The sequence below is a fragment of the Elephas maximus genome, chromosome 17 (assembly GCF_024166365.1).
Source record: "Elephas maximus indicus isolate mEleMax1 chromosome 17, mEleMax1 primary haplotype, whole genome shotgun sequence".
In the NCBI taxonomy this organism is placed as follows: domain Eukaryota; kingdom Metazoa; phylum Chordata; class Mammalia; order Proboscidea; family Elephantidae; genus Elephas; species Elephas maximus.
In genome coordinates, this window is record NC_064835.1 from 28712299 (window position 1) to 28740189 (window position 27891).

The 27891-nt window shown below is 40.0% G+C and overlaps 1 protein-coding gene across 4 annotated transcripts in view; it reads right to left on the minus strand.

The window, feature by feature from the left end:
* Positions 1–27891, minus strand: part of CDON (cell adhesion associated, oncogene regulated) — a 129020-nt gene that overhangs the window by 58156 nt on the left and 42973 nt on the right. For all 4 annotated transcript variants that reach the window (XR_007513578.1, XM_049856452.1, XM_049856451.1 and 1 more), the window contains exons 2-8: positions 22401–22535; positions 20141–20413; positions 18605–18751; positions 17200–17343; positions 16251–16538; positions 14659–14928; positions 7228–7581 (exon numbers count right to left, since the gene is read on the minus strand). Coding sequence is in view for 3 of the 4 variants with exons in the window: in XM_049856452.1 (XP_049712409.1) it covers positions 7228–7581; positions 14659–14928; positions 16251–16538; positions 17200–17343; positions 18605–18751; positions 20141–20413; positions 22401–22476 (1552 nt within the window). In the remaining variant the exon portion in view is untranslated. The remainder of the gene's footprint in view (positions 1–7227; positions 7582–14658; positions 14929–16250; positions 16539–17199; positions 17344–18604; positions 18752–20140; positions 20414–22400; positions 22536–27891) is intronic.

A 27891-nucleotide genomic window follows, 5' to 3' on the forward strand; every position in this document is an offset into this window, starting at 1 on the left:
TCTCGGTTGGCATGGCTAGCTCTTAACCGCTTGTGTAGCCAGTACAATAAAAACTAAGAACTGACAGTTTGGTTTCTCTGAAGTGATATCAATATTGGCAACAAAAAAAAATCTCTTATTTTTGACTACTTTTGCAGAGGAAGGAGGCAGAAGAAACAACGTTACAGTTACTTTTCCACAATGCAGTCAGATTCCTGGTAGAAGGTGGGTGTGTTTTTAGAATGACTGCACTTTGGTAGGGAACCAACAAAAAACAGGACTAGCAGTGTGAGGTCAGCTCTCTGTTTATTTAAAGAAGAGAAAAGGTATCCCAGAAGCATCCTCCATCAAGGAAAACAAGAAGCTAGTGAGAAAATGATGTAGAGGAAAGCTAATTGAGTTCACTGAGACAATTTCAAAATATTGCTCCTGGAATGGCCCTGTTTACCTAGTGAGTCAGAACACAGGCTGCATGTGAAGAGTGTGATCCAGAGCCTGCCTGCAGAGAAACGGACCCTGGCAAGCGGACGCCACGTGCTGAGCACAGGCTAGTGGGGAAAGAGCTTTTTAGCATTCGTAGTTTCATGGATCCTCCGGGTGGTTTAGCGCTAGGAAGTGGTATTTGGTTGTGGAAGAGTTTAAATACCACACAACATGAGAAAAAAATTATGCAGCAGCCTGCCTATTACATGAGTATAGAAATCTAACTTCTGTTATTCAGGATGCAGTACGGCTTTTCTACAACTTTCATGCAAAGGGGGATTTGATTTACTTTTCCTCTGCTAGTCCTAATAAAATGTCTTAACAGTACTTTCAAAAGTGTTTTCACACACATTATCCCTCAGTTAATCTTCAAAACAACTCTGTGAAACAGATAGAATAGACATCTAGCATTCTTTAAGATCATATTTTTTTTAATTAGAAAAATATTGGTATCACTCTGGCTTCCTAAGTGCTGTCGTTGCGGCAACGTGGATGAACGTAATGACTGACTTGAGAGAACACACAACCAGATCCGTTAAGGACGTTCCCACTGTGACACTCACTCCAGTAACTCCCATCCCAAACCACTTAGAAATCCAGGTCAACTCCCATTATAGTTTTGAAGAATTATAACTCACTCTACAAATATTTGTACATCCAGGACCTCAGAAACTCAGGGTCTCTGTAAAGAAAAAAGTGGGGGTGGGGGTCATTGATCTCTTTGACTTTGCTTTCTCTCCCTCTCACAATAAACGAAGTAAACGACTGTCAGAATGCTAGAATTTAATAAGGCTTGGGTTCCTACCGGCAGAAGTGGGTTGTTAAGTAATGTTCTGAGTTTGAATAAACTCAGCCAGATCCTAATAATTACTACAGATCATATAAAAGAGGCAATGCAGACCCACTTAGGTAGGGCACAGCTGATGGGGCTAAAATAAAAAACAAAAAATAAAAACAGAGTTTATCAAGTCATGAAGTTCTGGACTTGGGGTGGGGAGTTAAATCTAAAGGATCTTCTAATCCAATGCAGAGCAGTTAAGAAACAAGGTAGTTCATCATCTTTCACTCAAGTAATAGACAGGCGTATAAAATAAACAATAACACAACAACTGGGAGGAACGTGCTCTACAGAACAATCATCTATATGAGACCAAAAGGGCAACATCTGCCCAAAAACAAAGATGAGAACACAGGGAGGGGCTGAAAAACCACACAATGGGAACAGGGAATTAAAGGTAGTAATGGAAAGAGTGCTGACACATAGTGAGGACACAGGTAGGTCAGGTAATGTCTAAAGGCCCCAGGTTCCTCATACGTAAAGTGAGGCAGTTGGGTAAAATATCTAGTTCCATCAGCTACGACTGTAACATCTATGTCTCTCTATATACTATATGTACACAAATAATCACGTGAGCTAAATTCTACCCAAGCAATTCCTGTATTCACCTACCTTGCAACTAGCAATTTTGAGCAGAACTACTCTTATTTTTGCTTGGAGGAACAGATACACACACACACACACACACACATAATATGTATTCAAATATGTGTGTAAACGTACACAATACTCAACTAACTCCTTTATTTGAAGATTCTTGTTGCCGTTGCTGTTGGTAGGTGTCGTCGAGTTGGTTCCAACTCATAGCGACCCTATTTATGCACAACAGAATGAAACACTGCCCGGTCCTGCGCCATCCTTACAATCCTTGTTATGCTTGAGCTCATTGTTGCAGCCACTGTGTCAATCCACCTCATGGAGGGTCTTCCTCTTTTCTGCTGACCCTGTACTCTGCCAAGCATGATGTCCTTCTCCAGGGACTGATCCTTCCTGACAACACGTCCAAAGTACGTAAAACGCAGTCTCGCCATCCTTGCCTCTAAGGAGCATTCTGGCCGCACTTCTTCCAAGACAGATTTGTTCATTCTTTTGGCAGTTCATGGTATATTCAATATTCTTCACCAACACCACAATTCAAAAGCGTCAACTCTTCCTCGGTCTTCCTTATTCATTGTCCAGCTTTCGCATGCATATGATGTGATTGAAAATACCATGGCTTGGGTCAGGCGCACCTTAGTCTTCAGGGTGACATCTTTGCTCTTCAACACTGCCCAATGCAATGTGTCCTTTGATTTCTTGACTGCTGCTTCCATGGCTGTTGATTGTGGATCCAAGCAAAATTAAATCCTTGACAACTTCAATCTTTTCTCCGTTTATCATGATGTGGCTCATTGGTCCAGTTGTGAGGATTTTTGTTTTCTTTATGTTGAGGTGTAATCCATACTGAAGGCTGTGGTCTTTGATCTTCATTAGTAAGTGCTTCAAGTCCTCTTCACTTTCAGCAAGCAAGGTTGTGTCATCTGCACAACGCAGGTTGTTAATGAGTCTTCCTCCAATCCTGATGCCCCATTCTTCTTCATATAGTCCAGCTTCTCGGATTATTTGTTCAGCGTACAGACTAAATAGGTATGGTGAAAGAATACAACCCTGACACGCACCTTTCCTGACTCTAAACCAATCCGTATCCCCTTGTTCTGTCTGAACAACTGCCTCTTGATCTAGGTAAAGGTTCCTCATGAGCACAATTAAGTGTTCTGGAATTCCCATTCTTCGCAGTGTTATCCATAGTTTATTATGATCCACACACTCAAATGCCTTTCCATAGTCAATAAAACACAGGTAAACATCCTTCTGGTATTCTCTGCTTTCAGCCAGGATCCATCTGACATCAGCAATGATATCCCTGGTTCCACGTCCTCTTCTGAAACCGGCCTGAATTTCTGGCAGTTCCCTGTCGATATACTGCTACAACCATTTTTGAATGATCTTCAGCAAAATTTTGCTTGTGGGTGATATTAATGATATTGTTCTATAATTTCCACATTCGGTTGGATCACCCTTCTTGGGAATAGGCATAAATATGGATCTCTTCCAGTCAGTTGGCCTAGAAGCTGTCTTCCATATTTCTTGGCATAGACGAGCGAGCACCTCCAGCGCTGCATCTGTTTGTTGAAACATCTCAATTGATATTCCATCAATTCCTGGAGCCTTGTTTTTCGCCAATGTCTTCAGAGCAGCTTGGGCTTCCTCCTTCAGTACCATCGGTTCCTGATCATATTCCACCTCTTGAAATGGTTGAATATCGACTAATTCTTTTTGGTATAATGACTCTGTGTATTCCTTCCATCTTCTTTTGATGCTTCCTGCATCATTTAATATTTTCCCCATGAAATCCTTCAGTATTGCAACTTGAGGCTTGAATTTTTTCTTCAGTTCTTTTAGCTTGAGAAACGCCAAGCATGTTCTTCCCTTTTGGTTTTCCATCTCCAGCACTTTGCACATGTCATTATAATACTTTGTCTTCTCGAGAGGCCCTTTGAAATCTGTTCAGTTCTTTTACTTCATCAATTCTTCCTTTTGGTTTAGCTGCTCCACGCTCAATAGCAAGTTTGAGAGTCTCCTCTGACATCCATCTTGGTCTTTTCTTACTTTCCTGACTTTTCAGTGACCTCTTGCTTTCTTCATGGATGATGTCCTTGATGTCATTCCACAACGCATCTGGTCTGCAGTCACTAGTGTTCAATACATCAAATCTATTCTTCAGATGTTCTCTAAATTCAGGTAGGATATACTCAAGGTCATATTTTGGCTCTCATGGGCTTGCTCTGGAAACCCTGGCGGCATACTGGTTAAGTGCTACGGCTGCTAACCAAAGGGTTGGCAGTTCGAATCCGCCAGGCGCTCCTTGGAAACTCTATGGGGCAGTTCTACTCTGTCCTATAGGTTTGCTATGAGTCGGAATTGACTCGACGGCACTGGGTTTGGTTTGGTTTGGTTTGGTGGGCTTGCTCTGATTGTCTTCAGTTTCAGCTTGAACTTGCATATGAGCAATTGATGGTCTGTCCCACAGTCGGCCCCTGGCCTTGTTCTGACTGATGATATTGAGCTTTTCCATCGTCTCTTTCCACAGATGTAGTCAATTTGATTTCTGTGTGCTCCATCTGGTGAGGTCCATGTGTATAGTTGCCGTTTATGTTGGTGAAAGAAGGTATTTACAATGAAGAACTCGTTGGTCTTGCAGAATTCTATCATTCGATCTCTGGCATTGTTTCTATCAACAAGGCCATATTTTCCAACTACTGATCCTTTCTCTTTGTTTCCAGCTTTTGCATTCCAATTGCCAGTAATTATCAATGCATCTTGATTGCATGTTTGATCAATTTCAGACTGCAGGAGCTGATAAAAATCTTCTATTTCTTCATCTTTGGCCCTAGTGGTTGGTGCGTAAATTTGAATAACAGTCGTATTGACTGCTCTTCCTTGTAGGCGTATGGATATTATCCTATCACTGACAGCGTTGTACTTCAGGATAGATCTTTTTGACAATGAATGCAACACCATTCCTCTTCCAGTTGTCATTCCCAGCATAGTAGACTATATGATTGTCCGATTCAAAATGGCCAGTACCAGTCCATTTCAGCTCACTAATGCCTAGGATATTGATGTTTATGCGTTCCATTTCATTTTTTACAATTTCCAGTTTTCCTAGATTCATGCTTCGTACGTTCTGGGTTCTGATTATTAATGAATGTTTGCAGCTGTTTCTTCTCATTTTGAGTCGTGCCACATCAGCAAATGAAGGTCCTGAAAGCTTTACTCCATCCACGTCATTAAGGTCGACTTTACTTTGAGGAGGCAGCTCTTCCCTAGTCATTTTTTGAGTGCCTTCCAACCTGGGTGGCAACAATGTTCTGCTGCCACTCATAAGGTTTTCACTGACTAATGCTTTTCAGAAGTAGACTCCAGGTCCTTCTTCCTAGTCTGTCTTGTCTGAAAGCTCAGTTGAAACCTGTCCTCCATGGGTGACCCTGCTGCTATCTGAATACTGGTGGCATAGCTTCCAGCATCACAGCAACACACAGTACGACAAACTGACAGACACGTGGGGGTGAAGATTCTTAAGCTTACTAAAATCAGTACTATTTCTTCCTTCCCTAAACACCACCACAGGGGTAACTATAATCTAATAATACACAGTAAAAATTACAATTTAATCCTTAGTGTTTACTGAAAACTTTCTGTTGTCAGCTACTATTTGAAGGACTTTACATGTATTAACTCCTTGAATTCTTGTATCAGACCAATGACTAGATGGAAACCCTGGTGGCGTAGTAGTTAAGTGCTACAGCTGCTAACCATAAGGGTCGGCAGTTCGAATCCACCAGGTGCTCCTTGGAAACTCTATGGGGCAGTTCTACTCTGTCCTATAGGGTCATTATGAGTCGGAATCGACTCAACGGCACTGGGTTTGGTGTGGTTTATTACACAGATGAGGAAACAAGCACAGAGAAGTTCAGGAACTTGCCCTGGATAACACAGCTCAAAAGAGCCAGGATTGTAACACAGGCTCCATGCTAACCCTCCCCATTATCCTCCCCTCTAACATTTGTGGAGCAGTGCAAGAGTATAAATGGAAGTCCCTGGCTTTCCTCATTTCATGTCTACCTCCAGCTCCATCGAGAACTAGAGGGCCCTTGTGTGCATGAGAACAGGAAGACCACGCACACATCTAAGCTCTGTCTACTCCACTACCACTCCCCTGCAAAAAGACCACCCCCTGGCCATTCCTTTGGTTTACGGTGTCCACACACTAGTGGTGTGGTCCACTCCCTCTGGAAGATGGACCAAGAAAAAAGACCTGTATGGAACCAGGCTGAACTAATTAAAGCAGGGTACTCTGGGGCCCCAGACCTGTTGTCTAGAAAGAGGAGCATGGGGCTCAGGCTCCCAGTAAGCATAGTCTCTTAAATCTCATAGATTCTTTGACCTGTGGGAACTTGAGGACCCAGGTAGAAGAGGGCTGCACAAAATCCTCTAAAGCAGAGGCCCAGGACTAAGGGCAGTACTGCTCCACAACAGCCTGCCTCTCACAAGACAAATATGGTGAGAGTCTCCATCCAACTGACTGGTTACTGAGAAATACTGCTCTAAACGCCCAGTGATAAAACCAAAACCGAACCCAGTGTTGTTGAGTCGGTTCCAACTCACAGCGACCCTACAGGACAGAGCAGAATTGCCCCATAGAGTTTCCAAGGAGCGCCTGGCAGATTCAAACTGCCAACCCTTTGGTTAACAGCCAGAGCACTTAACCACTACACCATCAGGGTTTCCAAATGCCCAGTAATGTTAGGTCTAAATTTGAATTAGGTCAAATTTGAACTGATTTTGATATTCTATATACCACCACTTCAAAAATTACATAAAGTTTTTAAGTCATTATCAACAAAAGGCAGTAAAATATAAAGAATTAATATGCAGCCCATTAGAAAAATAAGATGGGGGAAATATACATATAGTATTGTTTGATAGTACCACGGCTCTACATTCTCAATGAAAGCAAACCCTTTAGACTTTGAATACTGTACTTCTCAATGGTTTACCTAAAAATGTCTGCAAGGACATTTTCAGTAGCTTAGAAAACTAAAAGCAGTAGTCACAAAAGGAGGTCATATCTTGAACTTGCTCCCAAATAAGAGCTTTCTAAATGATAACAAGAAGCTTCACAAACACATCAAAACCGATGACCAAGATTCATCTGATTCACCTAAGGCCAAGTAACAAAGTACAGCTCTTCATTTCACTGCTGTCTGAAAAAAATATAAATCATTTAGAGATTGCTGGATTCATTAAAATATATTTCAAAATCCTTTCTCCACTACGATAAAGGAACACCACTCAACTGAGAAGAAACACTAATGGCAACTCACCAACTGTGATGAATGCTTCTGAATACACGGTGCCATGGTCATTTGTAGCTTCACAGATATATTTCCCAGCATGTTCCTGAGTAACAGCCTGAATATAGAGAGAGCTTGAGCCAGCTCGGGACATGATGAAGTAGACAGGCTCCAGGTTAACGGCCTCGGGTCTCACTAAGTGTGATTTTCGGGATTTAGATCTAAGGATTTGAGACGGATGGCTGGTTATCAACCCATGGCTGTCATACCAACGAATGACTGGAACTGGCAGTCCAGTGGCATTGCAGGACAAAGTAACAATGTCTCCATCTACCACCTTTGCACTTGCTGGCGCTGTAATTATAACTGGCTTGAATCCACTGTCTATTAAAAAAGTAATTCACATACAAAACATTAAGAACATTATAGTATATACAATGCAAAATAATTTCATACTATTGTATAAACGTCATAGTAATGATTAGAACAAAGATATTCCCCCTTTCCAACTTTCACCAACTAAAGATGTCAATATAAGGTAGATTTTTTCTTAATTTGGGGACACAAGACATTTCCTATGTAGGTGTATTGTCCTTCAGAAAGAAGGAAATGTACGTAACGAAATACACTGAGAACTTTCCAAAAGGTATACTATACATATTTGACTGCTGTAAATATAGAACACGTGAAGCCAAAACCTTGGGCTTTAAATGTGAAAAAGGTATAAAGAAGCCTAAAGCTAAATAGCATTCCTTCAAGAAAACAGTCAACTCCAGGGGGAAAAAAAAATCTGATTTCAAAAAAGCCTGGATGGGGAGGGTGGATCTAAGTATAAGGTGATAAGCATATTTCTTACCACACACATAAACAATATTTTTTGTTTCAAAACTAAAGTGACACCAACTTTTTCCTTTCGGTCCCAGGTCCTCTCTGGGAATATTTTCAGGTGACCTGAAAATGGAATACTCAACACAAATGACGTTTCCTCCAGTACTTCTCTTTTCCCACTCCTACTGAAGTTGAATTCCTAAGTTTAACAAAGCCAACCAACACTTGGTATCACACATCTTCTGAAATTTTGTCAATCCAGTCAAAGTCAAATGGTATCTCACTGATCATAACCTGCATTTCCCTGAGTACTTAAGATGCTGAACATTGTTTCATGTGTTTATGTTCCATTCATATTTTTCCTCCTCTGTGAAATACCATTTGTCAATTTTTCTATTGGGTCATTTATCTTTTTCTTAATGGTTCAGAGAAGTTCTTTATATATACTGGATACTATTCTTTTGTTGGAAACCCTGGTGGCATAGTGGGTAGGAGCTACGGCTGCTAACTAAAATGCCGGCAATTTGAATCCAAGAGGCGCTCCCTGGAAACTCTATGGGGCAGTTCTACTCTGTCCTATAGGGTCAGTATGAGTCAGAATCAACTTGATGGCAATGGGTTTTATTCTTTTGTTAGCTGTATATGTTAATAGTATCTTCTCCCAGTTTATTGCTTTTCTTTTCATCTTTTAATGGTATCTTTTAATAATGAGAATGTTTTAATGTAATCAAATTTATCAATCTTTTAACAAATTAGCATTTTAAAATGTTTTGTTAAAAAATTTCTACCCACAGATCATGTATATATTTCCTTGTGTTTTCCTCAGAAGTTTTTACATTGTGCTTTCATATTTAGGTATTGAATCCACTGGCAATTCACCTTCGTATATGATGTGAGTTAGAGATTTAATTCCACTTTTTTCTCCATTGCGATAACTAATTAGCCCACATCGTTACTTGAAATTGATCTCCTCTTATGATCCTGCAATATCACCTCAGTCAAGTCATTATGTGCAAATGTCTTTTGGGCAGTTTCTATTTTGAAATGTGTTCTTGCACCAATACTTGCATTTACTATAGACTTTTTATAAGCCTTAATATCTGGTAAAGCAAGTCCTCCATGTTCTTTTTCTTTTTCTTTTAGGCGTGTTAGCCATTCTTGGGCCTTGATCATCCACATAAATTTTAGACTCAATTTGTCCAGGTCCTCAAAATATTCTAATGGGATTGTAAATGGATGAATTGTAAATACATGAATCTACAGAACAACTTTAGAAAGGCCTGACAACTGTATGATACTGAATTTGGGTATCCATGAACTAGCGGACCTTTCCACGTCTTCTTAAATAAAAAGATAATTTTTTAATTATATTTTCCTTTTGTTGCCGGTATATAAAAAGTCAACTAATTCTTGTTAATTGGTCTTCATCTAGCACCTTGCTAAACACGCTTATCATTTCTAGTAATTTGCCAACAAACTATTTGGAATTTTCTATGTTGACAATCGTACCATCTGTAAATTAAGAAAAATGTAGTTTCTTATTCATAGATCTTTTATTTGTTTTTTGTTTTTTATGCTATTTAGGGCCTCCAGTGCAATCATGTATAGAAGAGATTTTCAAGGGAAAGCTTCCAGCATTTCACCATTAAAAATGATGTTTCTTGTAAGTTTGTTATTCTCCATCAAGTTCAGAAAGTTATCTTCTATTTCTATTTTTCTGAGTATCTAACATGAATAGGTATCGAATTACATCAACTGTTTTTCTGCCTCTAGTGAGACGATCATATTGTTTTTCTCCTTTATTCAATAAGAAGGATGACCAACATTTTAAATTCTCTAATGGATTCTGGAGGTGGCTCTATTTTGTTTTTCATACATTGCTGGCTTGCTAAATCTTTTCAGGATTTTTGCACCTGTGTTCATAACTGAGACCAGCCTTTAGTTTTCCTTTCTTGTCCCATCCTTTTGTAATTGTAGAATCAAGACTATACTGCCTGAACAACAGCAAAAACAACCAAAAAATATGTACGGCTATATATGATATTTTTTTATATATGTATGTATGTACATATATATGTTTTATACACATATATACTACCTGGGGAGTATACTATCTTTTCCTTTTCTCTGGAAGAGTCTGTACAATATTTGAAATAATCTGTTACTGGAAAGTTTAGCAGAGCCCTCATAAAACCATCTGGACTGGTGTCTTCTTAATGGAATGATTTTTTAACGCCTAACTCTGTTTCTTTCATAGTTGTAGGACTACCAGAAATTTTTACTTATTTAAGTCAGCTTTGCCAAGTAATATTTACCTAAAAATTTGTCCATTTTTGCCTATATTTGTAAATTATTGGCATAAAGTTTATCACAGTCCTAGCTGATTATTTTTAATCTCTATAAGACTCGTGCTTTAGAGGTCCTTTTTATTCCTAATGTTGTTTATTTACACATGCTTTCTTTTCTCTCGGTTAATTTTGCCGAAGATTTCTATTTTATTAGATTTTACAAAAAAACAACTTTTATCTTTACTAAGCCTCACTATTTTATTTTCATTTTCTATTTAGTTGCTTTCTGCTCTTATCTCTATTATCTCCTTTCTTCTATTGTATTTGAATTTATTCTGCTGTTCTTACTAATTTTCTTTTATAGACATTTAAGGCTATAAATTTCATTCTAAGGTCCATTTTTACCATATCCAACACAACTTAATCTGTGGCATTTTCATTATCATTCAGTTCAAAGTATTTTAAATTTTCATTACGATCTAAATTTCCAAGTGCATGGTGATTTTTTAAAAAACATCTCTGTATTATTAACTTACCAATCAATTGCACTAAAGACAATACTGATATGTTGAAATACAAGACTTGTTTTAGGGCCTAGTGGACTGGATGGTCTATTGTTAAAATATTCCATGCATGCTTGGGAAAAAAATATGTAGTCTCTAATTGTTCGATGCAGGGTTCTACAGATGTTGAATAAATCAATACTGTAAACTGCATATAGTTCAATTCTGACGGTCCAGGGCAGAGCCCTGGTGGCTCAGTGGTTAAGAGCTCAGGCTGCTAACCAAAAGGTCTGCAGTTCGATTTCACCAGCAGCTCCTTGGAAACCCTATGCGGTAATTCTACCATGAGTTGAAATTGATTCGACGGCAGTGGGTTCTGGAATGGCACCTGTACAGAATTTTTTGGGGGGGTGGGGGGGAGGGAGTGGCATTTTGTTTAACCCATGAATAATTGAGAGGGGTATTTGGTAGTCAATCTCCAAAGATGGTCCCCAGTGAACCACACCTCCTAGCACTCATGCTCTGGTGTAGTCCCCCTTCCCTCGAATCTGGGCTGCCTCTGGGAATCTGTGGAAGTGCTACAGCAGGGCTTCTGAGGTTAGGTTACAAGAAACCTTAGTAGCTGCGCTTCACCACATGCAGCACCCAGGGACTCCTCCATAACCCACAAAAAAAATACCACAGGTAAAATACTAATGTCCCTAACATATAAAGATTGCCTACGAATCAAGAAAAAAGATCAAGAATCTAATTTTTAAAATGGACAAAAGACAATCAGTCACAAGTCAATATACAGAAAAGCAAATTCAAATGGCTCCTGAACATATGAAAAGATGCCAACTTCACTCCTAATAAAAGAAATACAGGTTAAAAGATGCTTTTGAAACCTACAGGATTGGCAAAGATTTTTTTAAAAATCAACAATGCCTTGCATCGGAGATGGTATGGGGAAATAAACATTGTTATACATTGCTGGTGAGAGTGTAAATGTAAAAAATTATGGAGAACAGTTTGATATTATCTTTCAAAACTGCCTATCCATATATGCTTTTATTTAGCAAGTTCATTTCTCAAAATTTATTTTACAGATACTTGAACATGTGCAAAATAATCTATGCAAAAGGATATTTACTGTAGATCTTTTTTTTTTTTTTTAATATTTTATTGTGCTTTAGGCGAAGGTTTACAAAGCAAAATATTTTCCCATTCAACAGTTTGTACACAGAATGTTCCAAGACATTGCTTGCAGTCCCCTCAATGTGTCAGGCCTCTCCCCATTTCCACCCTGGGTTCCCCATTTTACCCTTTTGGTCTCATATAATTAAATGTTCTAAGGAGCTCGTTCCTCCCGGGTGTTATTGTTTCTTTTGTAAGGCCTGTCTCTCGGAATGGCTTCAGTTCCATGTTAGAAGGATGTCTTAGGATCTAAGGGCCATAGTCTTGGGGGTCCCTCCAGTCTCTATCAGACAAGTACGTCTGGTCTTTTTTATGGATCTAATTTTTTTTCTGTATTTTTCTCCTTTTCTGCCTGGGATCCTCTATTGTGATCCTGGTCAGACTGGTTGGTGGTGGTAGCCAGGCACCACTACTTCTGATCTCAGGGTACTGCAGGCTGTGGTTCATGTGGTCTGTTAGTCCTTCAAACTAACTGCTCCCTCAAGTCTTTGGTTTTCTCCACTCTTCTTTGTTCCAGCCAAGATGAGACCAATAGTTGTATTTTAGATGGTCACTGGCAAGCTTTTAAGACCCTAGAGGCTATTCATTAAAGTAGGATGTAGAACATTATCTTTATGAACTATGTTATGCCAACTGACATAGATATTCCCAGAGTCTCTGGTCCTCAGCCTTCCAGCCTAGTAACTTCACACTGTGAAGTGTTTGCTTATGTCTAGGAAGTTTCCTTGACTGTGACCTTGTGTGTTCTATTTCTATACATGCACCACCTACAAACATGTAGGTAGAAATATTTGCAACCCAACCTGTATCTGCAGGCGGGTACGCTCCCTCCCACTCCTCTTTAGCACACCTCTCCGCCTATATATCCATTCTTAGATTATTATTTGTTAATATTATTGTTGTAGGGTTGTCTATGTTATAGTAATTACTGTGATTGCCCTTTATTTTTGTGTTCCTCTCAGTGCCTTCCTTTGCTTGGATCTGTTATGCTGACTCCCGCCTGTTGTGCAATCTTTCCCTTCACCAGTATTAACGTGTTTTTTTTCTAGTTGATGATATTCCCTCCCGCCCCTTTTCATTCCTGGTAGCCATCAAAGAATTTGTGTGCGTGTGTGTAACCCTTTCCTTGATTTTTTTATAGTAGTAGTCTTATACAATATTTACTTTTTTGTGATTGACTTATTTCTCTCAGCATGGTGAGGGGAAACCCTGGTGGCGTAGTGGTTAAGTACTATGGCTGCTAACCATAAGGGTCAGCAGTTCGAATCCACCGGCACTCTGTGGAAACTCTATGCAGCAGTTCTACTCTGTCCTATAGGGTCACTCTGAGTAGGAATCAAACTGATGGCAACTGGTTTAGTTTTTTTGGTTTTTAATGTCCTTCAAGCTCCTCCATGTTGTGAGATGTTTCGCGTATTCATCATTGTTATCGTTATGTAGTATTCCATTGTATGTATCTACCATAATTTGTTTATCCATCATCTGTTGATGGGCACTTAGGTTGTGTTCATATTTTCTCTTTTGTGAACAATGCTGCAGTGAACATGGGTGTACATATGTCTATTCCTGTCGCTACTCTTATTTCCCTGGGGTATATACCTAGGAGTGGGATTGCTGGATCATATGGTACTTCTATTTCTAGCTTTTTAAGGAAGCACCATACCGTTTTCCATAGTGGTTGTACCATTTTACATTCCCACCAGCAGTGTGTAAGAATTCCAATCTCCCCACCTCACCAGCATTTGTTGTTTTCTCGTTTTGTTTTGATTAGTGCCATTATTGTTGGGGTGAGATGGTATCTTGTTTTAATTTTGATTTGCATCTCTCTGATGGCTAGTGATCACAAGCATTTCTTCATGTGTTTGTTTGCCACATGAATGTCTTCTTTGGTGAAGTACCTATTCATATCTTTTGCCCATTTTTTAATTAGATTGTCTTTTTATTGTTGGGGTGTTGAAGTCTTCTATAAATAGAGATTAACCCCTTGTCAGACAAGTCATAGCCAAAATTTTTTTTACAGTATGTAGGTTCTCTTTTTACTCTTGGGAAGTCTTTCAATGAGCATAAGTGTTTAATTTTTAGGAGGTTCCATTTATCTAGTTCATTTTTTAGTTTATTGGAATCGACTCGACAGCAATGGGTTTATTTAAAACAGGCATGAAAATAACCTTTTACAGACCATATGGAAAGACATTTGAGATATACATTTAGTGAAAAATTTAAGGTATCCTCAATTTTTTGCATGCTACCACCATTTATGTAAACAAAAGATATTTTTATAAAATGCCTACACTTACACATCCATGTGTGTAACTGCTTGTACATGCACATACAACATAACAATGATATTCAAGAAACTGATCAAACTAGTTAATTCTGAAGAGGGGAGCCAGTTCACTGAGGAATAGAGTGAGAGGGAGACCTTTTACCATAAACCCTTTTAAACTAGGTAGCATCTGTTGAAAAAAAAAATTTTTTTTTTAATGAGCTTGCCAGAGAAATGTCTATATGAAACTAGAAAAAAAAAAAAAAAAAAAGGAAAATGAACACAGTTCTACTACGGTGACAGGATTATTTTCTTTTAATAAAAATGATTTAATTCTTAACCACAACAAAATTCTAGTGATAAAGTAAAATCTCCTCTGTCACATGACCTAAAAGCCTACCTTTTTCAATGTCAAGTCTCCCCGTAGACTGCACGAATCCAATCCCATTATCTGCTATACACTGATACAGCCCAGAATCTTCCATGGTAACACCACTGATTTCCAGTCCATTGCCTGTGGTTAGATGTCGTGGGGAAGGATGAATGGGCCGGGCATTGTGAAACCAGGTACGATTGGGGACTGGGTTTCCATGAACATCACAGGTAAAATGTACTGTGGCACCCAGAGACACCATCTGATCCTGCAGTCCTTCAGAAATTGAAGCACGTTCTGAAAATAAAACACGCAAATTAAACTCTAGTCCTCAAGATGTACTTTTTAAATTATTATATGCATCATATAAAATCTTCTCTCTACCAATAACGCATTGAAGCCAAGCTGCATTTATTCACATTCTCCCACATGCTGTGGTCATCAAGAAAAAACCAGAAATGAGCTTTCACTTTCCTCTAATAGGATAAACCCTATTTACTAATAAGTTACGGTGTCTTTTCTATAGATCTCTCCACCCACTCACTCACCACCCCCCAACACACACAAATATTCACACACACACACACACACACACACACACAGTTTCAAATCCTGAGCTTCTCTCAGCATTTGTTTCATGCAATTGGTTTGAAATAAAGTAAAAGTTTCCCTGGACTGTATACTAAACAAGAGCAAAAACAGAACAATGTTTATTCAAAGGCCAATTCTACTTTGAGTTTTGGTGCATACTGTGCAGAAAACTTCCTTTAAGTCCTTTAAAGTCACTTGCTACCCAGAAGCTCATCAATCATCAACAATTTGTAGCACACGCCCAAATCAAATCATTATGTGTATTAGCCCAAGCCTGACTATCACCTAATTTGAAAGTCTACTTGCCATACACGCAGGCTAATTTTAGTGCTGCTGGCCGACGTCAGGCCAATGTTGGAACTAGACACATGCAGAGGGGCCACAAAAATCATATTTACTATGAATCTACTTCCTCTCCATTTTTTTTTTTCTGGTTTTCGTATGTTTTGACAGAGGAAAACATTCACTGCTGCCACACATGAGAGTGACACAGATACGTGGAAGGAAAAGAAAGGACTAACTGAGAGAGAGAGAGTATGCATAGAGATGTGGGTGGAAATAAAGCAAGTTTTATGAGCCTCAGAGTGAGCCAGATACAGGTGACAGTCTATCAAAACGGAAAATTAGATGAAAGAGATTTCTTTTTGAGATAGCATTTTCTAAGTCAGCACCGTGTCTTTCTTAAGCTTGCTGGTTACTACACACTAATATAGCCTGGAGTCTTTCCTAGTTATTCCACTTACTTCCTCCATGCCCTGAAGAGAAAACAAGCTCTGCATTACGTGAGCAGTTGGGGGTGAAGTTCCCAAGAATATCTCTTGTGAAATGATGTTCTGTGCCACCTAGAAATACTGAATAATTTAGCAGTCCTTAAGAAAAATAAAAGCTTATTCTGATACTGGTATACGTATTTCTAGATAGGCTCTATTTCATTTTTAGTTTACAAATAGATCTTCCAATCAAACACCCACTAGATCAGCCAAACAGCCTGACTGGAAAAAAAAAAAATGTAGTAAGTAACACCCTACCCAGCACATTCACCATGTACGTCACATGCTTTAGGTCTCCAGATCTGTTTCCCACCACACAGGAATAGTTTCCAGCGTCCCCTGGGTCAATGCTGTCTGTGGCAAGGTGAGAATACAACCTTCTCCAGTTGCTTCCCAGCACAACATCCTGGCCATCCTTCAACCAGTACACTTGAGAAGCTGGAACCCCCCTCACTACACACTCCAGGGTTACAGGGCTATACGAAAGAACAGCTAGTGCCTGTGAAAGGGTGGGGTGGAGAATGTGAAAATCATCTGAAGAAGGACCTGGAAAAAGAAAAGAAAATCAAAATTTATTAAGAATTCACTTTCAATCTCTTCTCTAGCAAAGCTGTGAGCATCCCCACTGCACCATTTATTCTTCTTTACACCACAAGGCCCTATGTAGTAGTGAAATCATTTATAGTTGAGAACCAAAATTAAAACATTTTGTGGTCCTTTAAGGATATTTCTGAATCTGCAGTTTGGAACTGTAGAGCTCTCGAGAAGTTCAGAAACCACTACCTTATCACGCTTTCAGCACTGGTTACCTCAACTCAACTATAAGAATCTACAAACCTGAGTTCAAAGAAAACATACATTTTTTAAAATAATTCATAGTGAGCCATCAATATGCTTACCGTTGCTATAAAGTTATATTTTCACCATAATTTTCTTTTTGTCTGAGCATAGGGAAAAGTTTTCCACATATATTCACTCTGTCATCTTGACCAAAATTCCCCTCTATAAAGTTGTTATATTTTCAAAACATATACAGTACTATTTATTCTAAAATGTGTTAGTGTTTTCTTTTTAAAGAAGACTTTCCTATGATAAACAAATAGAATTCAAAAGAAAAAATGAACTCTCATTTCCCAAGTTTTTTATAAGGAATACTTTTTTGAAGACTTTTGCTTTTCTAGTTATCATTATTCTCCCCAATACTTACGACTCACAAGGAGCTTTCGGCCAATGGGTTCAACTTTCAATTCCTGTGTCACAGGATTATAGACTGCACACTTATAAGATCCCCTGTCCTCTGATGATACATTTAAAATCTGAAGATTTCCTGATGGAAGGATCAAGTAATTATCTGGAAGAAGAAGAAGGGGAGTACAGTTAGGCTCCTCCCCTCTAATGAAGGCCACACAACACAATTATAAACTACCGATGGTGGAGAGCTAGGTTTTAAATTTAGACATAAGACTAGCATATGCACTCAAGGAAAATTCATGAAATGAGGGAAAAGCAGAAAAGAAAAAGAGCCAAAAGCACTAAAGAAACAAAATCAAATCCATCACAAACGTTTTAATGATAGACCACTCACTGAGAATACTGAAAACAGAAGAAACATGTTTAGACAAAGATACAATGTCCACCATACCAAAAAAAAAAAAACCCCAGAAAACTCCCCCCCCTTTGCCGTTGAATAGATTCGAAATCACGGCAAGCCTGTGTGTTACAGAGAACTGCTCCGTAGGGTTTTCTTGGCTGTAATCTTAATGGAATTGAGTCCTTGGGTGACATGAATTGTTAAGCTCTCAGCTACTAACCAAACAGTTGATGGTCAGATCCATTCAGAGGTGCCTTGGACCAAAGCCCTGCCAATCCGCTTCCAAAAGGTCACGGCCACAAAAACGCTATGGAGCACAGTTCTGCTCAGCAACACATGGGGTTGCCATGAGTCAGAACAGACTTGATGGCAAATTGCAGCCATCTTAATGGAACCAGATTGCCAGGCCTTTCTTCCATGGTACTGTTGAGTATATTTGAACCACCAACTTTTAGGTTAGCAGTCCAGCACAACCTGTTTGGGCCACCCAGGGACTACCCTACCCCTTTGGGTAAATCTGTCCCTATAATGCTGATCACATGGTATTTATTCATTGTTCAGTCACTCCTTTTTTTTCATCAGACATGTGCTGAGTGCCTATTTTCTGCCAGACGATGGAAAAGGCACAAGTGACAAAGCAATGGGCACAGCACCGGTGCAGGTTATGTCCCAGTGCGGGGGGAAAGGAGTGGCAGATACGCAATAAACCATGTCAGGTGTGATGAATTCTCTGAAGACAAGTAAAGCTGACTCACGGCAACAGAGAGTGGCAGGGCATATTATCTGAGGACTATCTGTTGCCTGAGTAGAGACCTGAACGGCTCCAGGACCGAGCCCTGTGGGTACTGAGTTAGAATCATTTGTATACTGTGACCCTTTGTCTTAGCTCTTCCACTTGGCTTCCTGAGAGCAGAGACAATATTTCTTGTCTATGTCTGTATCCACAGTGCCTACCACACACAGCTGAACAGTAGGCTGTTTGTTCTGCATGTGTCCGCTGGCTTTTTATAAAAGGTCTCACCTGTGGAATGTTTCAGCCATTTTCCCCGTATTTTATAGCGCACCTCAGCTTTGGGGTTACTGTCTGGTACCTTGCAGCCAATGAAAGCAGTACTTTTTTCTTCGGCCGTAATAACATTCTTTGTTGGTGAACCAAAATCACCAAGAACTAAAACAAAAATTAAATAAGTAAACAAATTTTTAAAATGCCCGTTGGATTCTCTTTCCTAAAGAAAACTAAAAAATCAGAAACGACATCTACAACATGGCCTCATGCGGCAGCTAACCCAACCCAGGGAGCAGTGCGATCTTTTCTTCTCACAAAGCAGCTGGGTCAGGCATGCATGGCTGAGGACTGAGAAAAAAAGTCATGGCACTCTTTTTCAGAAGTCATTGCTTCCGGGGGACTATAGGAAAATCAAATTGTTCTTAAAACATCACATATATATATACACATATATATACATACATGTATATGTGTGTGTATATATATACACTATATATGTATGCGTTTATATATATAAAGAACCATCTTTATACAGAACCATCAAGAACTATAAACATAATTACTCACATTCTGTCAAGATAAATCCTTTTCAATTCTCCCCCTCACCAAAACTCACTCTTCCTATGCACTGTTATTCTGTTTGTAGCTACTCATGTTGTCATATTAACTTAGGACATGAAAAAACACAGCAGTAATATCGTTTGAATTATCTGAGTATGTTAACTTTGGGTCTCGGTTCCTCTCAGCTTAAGTTTACTACAGATGGAGGAAGCGTGGAAGGGCCCTTTATCATCTCCAAAGCAAAGAGCATTCAGCAGCTGCCACTAGGAATCCAGCCCTCCAGTGTGTGTCTTGGAGCTGTCCATGGGTCACAGCTCTGCAAAAACATTTACTCTTCTCAGTTATGACAAACTCACGGCTCCTGGGGAATCCAGACTTGTTCTGTAAATAGGGGTGCCCTTACAAAGAAGTTTTCCATTACTGGAAGCCATCATCCTTTGAAAGGCAGATGGCTCAAGCTTACTCAGAAAACCACTCACTCCAGATTTTCCATAAGTTCAATTCTCAACATTCCTTTCCTTGCAGTCAGTTATTTTTTTTCCTGCTTCTTTAGCCTGGTTCCAATTACTTAAATGAAAATCACTCAGTAATCAAGGGAAAGAAAACAATTAGACGTGAAAGGAAGATAAAGAACTGCATGAAATAACTGAGTGTTAGACAATAATTTTAACAACAATTTAAAGAGAAAGTTAGGGACTTTTAAAAACTTCAAAAACAAAAAACTATTGAGAATTCATATTAGAAAACTGCCTTACTGTGTAACTTAAAAAAAAAAAAAAAATCATTTCTACACCCTTGCTATATGTGAAGACAACGGGTTCGCAGAGGTTGACCTCCCCAAGTTACACTCACAGCAAGAGTCAAGGCTGGGATGAGAACTCAGGTGTGTCTGACTTCAAAGCCGATGCTCTTCTCACTATTCAGAAACGCAATCACCGACAAGGACATTTCAGGGAACATCATACACAACATGGATGAAATGAAACTCACCTGCGGTGGAGACCATTGCAGGGCCACTCACAATGGCACCGATGCTATTATTGGCAATGCATTGGTAGGAACCGGAAAGGGAAGGGTTAAGAGAAGGAATAGTCAAAGTCCCCTGACGCATCTTAATCTGGTCCGTGTTTCTATCCAATCTTTTCCCATTAAGCAACCATGAGATCTGAGCTGTCACGGGTTTAGCAGAACAATGCAGTACCACGGGTCCACCGAGCTTCTGGACAGCAGAGAGTGGTTCGGAAATAAAAGAAGGTGTCAAGTCTACAAGCAAGGTTCCCCATATGTAAGGGGGAGGGAGGTGGGAAAGAGGGAGAGAAAAGGGAAAAAAAGGAAAGAGAGAGAGTATGTTAAACACATCTCACCTCAAACTAAAGACAATTCTTTATTTTCTCTATATATACTATGGTTCTTAACCCCTGTAAAAGTTCCAGCAACATTTTTATAGCCCACTTTTAGAAGGAAAAAAAAAATCCGCCTAGGACTTAACAATCAGCATAGAATAGACAAGAATCTGTATGATATAAAGCAGATAAAATATCAATTCTGTTAATGCGGAATAGCAAAGTGTTATTTTTAAGCAGTGACTTGTAGGAAATGGAAGTTTAGAATCTGAAACAGGTAATGAAGACTTTCAAAAACAAAAATTCTCTCCTATATTACCAAAAGGATTTGACTTTTGAGAGCAAGTTATTCTATAAACAAAGGCTACTGCACCTCCTCACTACTTCTCTTTAATATAAAATATTGTTCAGCTTTTAAGAAAACAGAAAGTCAGGAAGCCGCAGCTGACATACAAAGTCTATCCTTTTTTGGATATAAGGTTACATAAGGTAGCCTAGACAGGGCTGCACCCTTGAATAAGGAAGACCAAAGAACTGATGTCTCTGAATTGTGGTGTTGGCAAAGAATATCAAATATACCATGGACTGCCAGAAGAATGAACCAATCTGTGTTGGAAGAAGTACAGCCAGAATGCTCCTTAGAAGCAAGGATGGCGAGACTTCATCTCACATACTGTGGACATGTTATTAGGAGGGACTAGTCCCTGGAGAAGGACATCATGTTGGTACAGTAGAGGGTGAGCAAAAAAGAGGACAACCCTGAGAGAGATGGATTGACACAGTGGCTGCAGCAATGGCCTCAAACACAGCAACCATTGTAAGAATGGCACAGGTCTGGGCATTGATTGTTTTGTTCTGTTGTACATAAGGTCGCTATGAGTCCGTACTGACTCAATGACACCTAACAACAACAAAAAGGTAATAAACAATCTGAATGTTTTATTTGGTGTTTTCAATAGTTTTATTTGTTAGGTCTATCACTCCAGGAACTTGGGGTGGGGGAACTCTTGTAGTAACATACCAAAACAGACCTCCCTCCCAAAAAGGGGGTGGGGGGCAGGAATATTGTTAATCAGATAGAATAAAATACTTAAAAGAGAAAAAAAATCAATAAATTGTTGAATCTACTTTTATAGGATATTGCATCAGAAATGAAGATTAAGGGAAGTACCCCCCTTGGCTGAATCTGAAGTTGTTGTTTAGCAAAACAAAAGCAGGACTTAAACCACTAAATCATTTTTTCCCTTAAAAAATCTTATATGGTTATATGGGTATTTTTAACATGGATAATAAATATTATTTAATGAATAAACACCACTGTATTTGTATATACCTTATATACACATCTTTCTACAAATATAAATTTTTTTTTTAAATGCCTATATGCTAGCTCTTAGGCTCAGTGCTTAGATATACATTTAACAATAAATACATTTAAGCTTTTCAATAACTCACGGGGAGATAACTTAGACGAGGTCATGGGAAAAGGTGCAGACCTGGGATTTGAACTCAATTCTCTCACCTCAAGTTGAGTAGTGCTATCCTGACTCTAAAACTCCTCTCTGGTGGTATGCCGTCAGCATTTTATTCCTGCTATAATTTCCAAATTCAGAATTTTCACCTAGCTAAAATCTGTAACATGTCCCCTTGTTGAAAAATGCATGACTGGAAAATATTTATTTTTAAGGCAACAAAAGGAATAAATGACAAAGACGATGATCAGAGGGCCTGCTGATGCCCAGAAGCACCACAAGGAGACCTAAGTGAAGGCCCTGAAGTTGCTTCATCAGCCCAGTTTTTAAATCATGTAGCTGGTCAAAGAAATCTTAGAAATGTCTTCAGAAACCATTTTATTAACAAAGTACTGAAGTCAAAGTCTGTCTTTTACAGGATTCTTACACACTCACCTGCACTTACGGAAGAGCCCAGAATCATAAGAGCGCTCCACAGCAGTGTCTGTAAGGACCCAGGGTCTGGATGCATAGCGCCAGCTTACAGAAGCAGCAGGACAGACTTCCACAGCAACACCCAGGCCTCAGTCACTGAAAAACATTAGAAAGAAGAAAATCTAAAACACAAAAACAGTTGAATTATTTTCTCTGAGGAGCCAGAGTTGTCAGTATGATGGCTGCCACCTATTTGAAAAGCTTTGTATAGAGGACGGCAAATAAAAAATTAAAAAATACAGTTGCCTCCAAGACAGCTCCAACTCACGGTGAATCACGGTGACCCCCACAGAGTAGAACTGTGCTCCACAGGGTTTTCAACGGCTGATTTTTCAGAAGCAGATCACAAGTAGATTCTGAGGCTCCTCTCATGGGCTCGAACCGCCAACCTTTTAGTTAGCCCCTGAGCGCGTTAACTGTTTTCACCACCCAGGCAGTCAGATATGTCAAACACAAGACAGTGAATTTGCGAAAGAATCTCTAGACTCCTTAATTACAGAGAGAGTTTTGCTCTTCCAAGGCACCAGGATGCCCCTTACCACACTGGTCACTCCAACAACTATACTCAATAGCCCATAGTGCACTTATACAGTATATCTCACAAACATCTAAAAGGCATCCAACCAAAATGCATACCTCCTCTGTTCCCTAAAAGAGTAACAATAACAAAACAATAGCTAACACTATATAGTACTTGGGGCCCTGGCGGTGCGGTAGTAAGTGTCAGGCTGCTAACCAAAAGGCTGGCAGTTCAAATCCACCCACTGTTCCTTGGAAATCCTACAGGGCAGTTCTACTCTGTCCTATAGGGTCACTACGAGTCGTACCCAACTTGACAGCAGTGGGTATGGGATATAGTACTTACTCTGTGCCAGACACCATTTAAGTGCTTTTAATATACTAATTTAATCTTCACAACAACCTTCTGAGGTAGGTACTATTGGTTTCCCCTCTCAGAAGGTGGGCTCAGGCTCATGGAAGATGGATCCATATAGAAAGAACACGGAGTTCAGGGTCTGTTAGAATACTAGAGCTTGGCATGTTTGCAGAACAGCAAGACCACTGCGGTGAGGGTGAGAGGAGCCAGGAAAAGAGCACTATGGGGTGAAGTAAGAGAAGGAAGCTGGGCCCAATCACACCCAGTTTTGAAGGCAATGCAAAAGATTCTGCAATTTATTCTAAATCCAATGGCAGGTCCTTAGAAGAGTTAGAGAAGGCGAGTGATGTCATTTCATTCATGTGTTAAGCAGATCACTGGCTGATGAAAAATAGACTGCAGTGGGGCTGGAGTGGAAGCAGGGAGAGCGTTTAGGAGGTACCGCCACCACTCGGGACAGAGATGATGATGTGGTGGGTTAGATCAGGCAGGTAACTGTGGAGGTGGAGGGACGTGTTTGGATTCGGGATATCCTGAAGGTAGAGCCAACAGGGCTTGCTGATGGCTTGGATATGGAGTGTGAGATGAAGAGGCATGTCAAGGATAACTCTCGGGTTTTAGTCCAACAGAATGAATAAGAGCTCTATGTACTGAAATGAAGAAGACAAGGGAGGGGAGATGGATTGAGGGAGGGGAGATGGATTGAGATGGCTCCTAATGCCTAGCAGAAATCATATCAACAGTTGTGTTTTAGCCAAGGTAAGTCTGGATGTGCAACATAGCAACAACTGTGAGGATGGCGCAGGACCAGACAATGTTTTGTTCTATTGTACACAGGGTCGCTATGAGTCGTAACCGACGTGACGGCACCTAACAACAACCTTTACGGAGGCAGTTTGCCAGGGTTTTCTTCCACGGAATTGCTGTGTGGGTTCGAACAGCCAACTTTTAGGTTAGCAGCTGATTGTAAACCGCTTGCGCCACCTAGACTCCTAATGCCTAGCAGAAGGTAGGCGCTACCTTAATTTAATACAATTCACTGAGGTACCTTAAAGAATAGTATTTGAAAACTGCCACCTCATCTGAATTCAGCATATTTTAGCTACTTTTTTAAGTTTCTTCATTTGTATGTAGGATAAAAGAATCTACAAAATTATAGTACTATATGCCAGGCACCGTGCTAGGCTAGGGATCCAAGAGTGGTTACTGTGTCTGCAAGTTCTCCCCACATTCCTGCTTGGTCACAGAGAATCTGTAACCACAGAACACATCAAAGTGTAATGCCAGAATTATATTCATGGCACTTTAGAAATCTGATTTTTATGCGCACATCCCGTATCCCAAAGAAAAGTTAAATCTAACCCCTGATAAAATGGGCTAGTAATACAAAGCAAAGTATCTTAAGGCTTTTATTAAGTCAAATAGGACCTCCCAGGGTTCGTTCATCTTCTCTATGCCAGGTACTCCAAAAGCTAAGAGTTGCAAACTCAAGTTTATCTGGACAGGTCACAGACTACCAGGTCCTGGACTGCCTTTTAAATTTTATCTTGCTGAACTCTTTTCAAAAGTGGGAGAGGGGATTTTGATACCACTCAATTGGGGGAGGGGGCCGGCTGTGTGAAAACTTTTTTGGTTTATTTGAAGCCTCACTCAGTTCAAAGGTAAGAAGTGCCTCAGGGCTGGTAAGCAGTCAAGCAAAGCAAACGCTCCAATAGCTTGTTAACAGGAGACACTTGACGGAGAGTGAGAACAAGCAGGATTGTTTCTTCCTTCTGCCAAGTCTTTCCTCAACTATTTATTTATTAAAAGGCAGTAAAACAAATATTCGGAGTCAACTTTAACCCTAGCACATGATCTACTAAGTTACTTTAGAGCTGTCTTTTAAATTCTCACAGCTTATTACTGCTACCTCAATGTCACCTTATAGGAATTTCCTTTATTAATTCCATCTATTAACTTGCTCTTAACACGCTCTCAGTTGATTCTGGAGTTTGGAAAGAACTGATGGCCATAACAGACATTTACTAAATATGTGTTGATGTAGTTTGTATTTTCATGGCAAGCTTGCTCAGTTTGTGAGAGAACTGTGATAACGTGAACAACAACCTGGATTCCATTGCTAAATGGGTCAGGCAAGCTTGAAATTATATTTAATAAACACCAACAGCACCCCAGGTCCAGCCCCACAAATAAACACCACTGACCTCAAAGGGGGTTAGATGACACTACAGGAATACTTCAGAGTACATCATTAGCGCTGCCAGAAAATTGTCCAACGCTCTGTCATTTTCATAAGCACTGTCTTTGCCAAAAAAGGAAACCCTTAATGACATTGGTGTTACTGCTATTTGACTAGTAAGTTGTCGGAAACTGAAAACAAAAAATAATTTCCCCTGTATTGTTCTGGGAAATGAACAATTTCGCTTAGCCAAGTTTATTACAACTGTAAAAATGCTGTGATGATGTCAGGCCTTCTCATTTAACTTCACGGGGAGGAGAGAGAATCACCATCGTCGTCAGTCCAAGGCTGATTCCTATGAGGTGGAGGTCAGACATACCTCTACCCTCCAACTCTTTTACCAATTCTGACACCAGCCGCCTCTCCCACGGTACCCTCTACCTTCTCTGCTGGGTTCAATAATTCGTTGCAATGGCCACACAGAACTCACGGATCATATTCACAGTTATAAGGTTTATTAGGGAAGTAACAGGTTACAATTCAGGATTAGGATCAACTTGGAAGTAACAGGAACAACTTGGGATACAGTTGTTCAATAAGAACAGCTTCTTCTTGGCTGCTGCCACTGGGCCCTTGCTCTCGGCCTGGGCCTTTGCTCTCAGCCTGGGCCCTTGAGCTCCCAGCCTGGGCCTCCACTTGGGCCTGGCCTCTGCCCTGCTTGGGCAAATGTTACAATTTTTTAGCTTTACCAACAAAAGCCCAGAGGCACTCCAATCCACCAGCAAGCCTTCTACCTGGAGGCACAAGGCTCTCGCTCTGTGAGTCCAGCAGTAAGTTTCTGAAGGCACCACACCCCACCAGCAAGCCTCCTGTACAAAGGCACTCAGCTGTCTCAGTCAGCGGCTCAGTACACCCGCTGTAGCCAACTCACTCCCTGGGCCATCTCGTGCCAGTCTCCTGGTTCTCCTGCTGTTTCTCTGCTGCACTTGACACCGTTTCATGCCGTCTCACGCCTTCTCTGTTGTTATAGCTTTGTCTCCTGGGCCTAGGGGGTTTTCAACACAAGGACCCCTAGTCCAAAAGACGCACTGCGGTCTTGGCTCTTCTTGATAGTAGTGAGGTCCCCCTATTGCCTCTGGGATTGGCTCCCCTTAAGCCTAGCAAGATGGCAAAACTGACCAATCCCCTATAGGGTTTCCATGTACCTTATTTGCACTATCAGCTGGCTGTCCAGGCCCCATGGTGGGCCACGGGTCCTTTATTTGCATAGTCATACCCAGTCCTTTGTGGGAGACAGAAGACCACGGCTAGAAGGGTCACTGAACAAGTCTCCCGCCATCTTGTTACACACAAATCTGTGGCCTTACCATGGCCCTTCTTACTCATAAATTTTACCTTGGCAAGGGAGACAAACCAAAAAGTAAAAACCGAACCAGTTGCTATCGGGTCAATTCCAACTCATGGCCACGTCATGTATGTCAGAGAAGAACTGTGTTCCGGTTCAGAAGGAGATCACCAAGGCTTTCTTCCGAGGTACCTCTGTGTGCATTCAAAGTGCCAACCATTTGGTTGGTAGTCAAGCTCTTAACCATCTGCACTACCCAGGGACTCCAGAAAGAAGACAACAACCCTTAATTTCTTCTGCATGGGAGTTGTTACCCCATCCTCCTCATACCCTCTCTTCTGATGTGGAAACAAAGGCCAGCATGGAAAAGGTGCACAGTAGGAGCACACCCAGCCCACTACACACCACTCAGCACTTTGGCACGCCACTTGTCAAAGGTCGTTTGACCTTTGTTCTAGCATACATAACATTCTCATTCAAAATCAGAATTCTGATTTAAACCATATTAGATTGAATAGAATTCTAATTTAAACCACATTGTCATTTTTTAGACTTCAGTGTTTCTTTTAGAATTTTCTTAAAACGCCCAGTGCTAAGCTAATGCCTTGTGATATTTTAAACAAAATATTTGAGTTTTTTTTTTCCACATACTCTACAGCAACTATGTTACTTTTACAAACAGGAAATTGTTAATAGAAAGTTTTATACTCATTGGTTAAAAAAAAAATTTGTGCAGTCATCACAAAAAATATGGAAGATACATAAATGTACGAAAAAGAAACAACACAATCCCACCACCTAAAGATAACACATCAGTACTTTGATACATTTCCTTCTAATCCTTTTTATGTGTGATCATAACATATATATAATAATTCTGAATTCTGCCTTCATTTACTATCTTATGTTCATTTTTCCTTATTAAAATTATTCACAAACATAATTTGTAATGGCTGCAGATATTCTATTGAACTGATGTACTTATTTCTTTAACCAGTCCCTTGTGGAGAGTTAGGGCACTTTCATTTATTTATACGTGTGTATGTTTGTT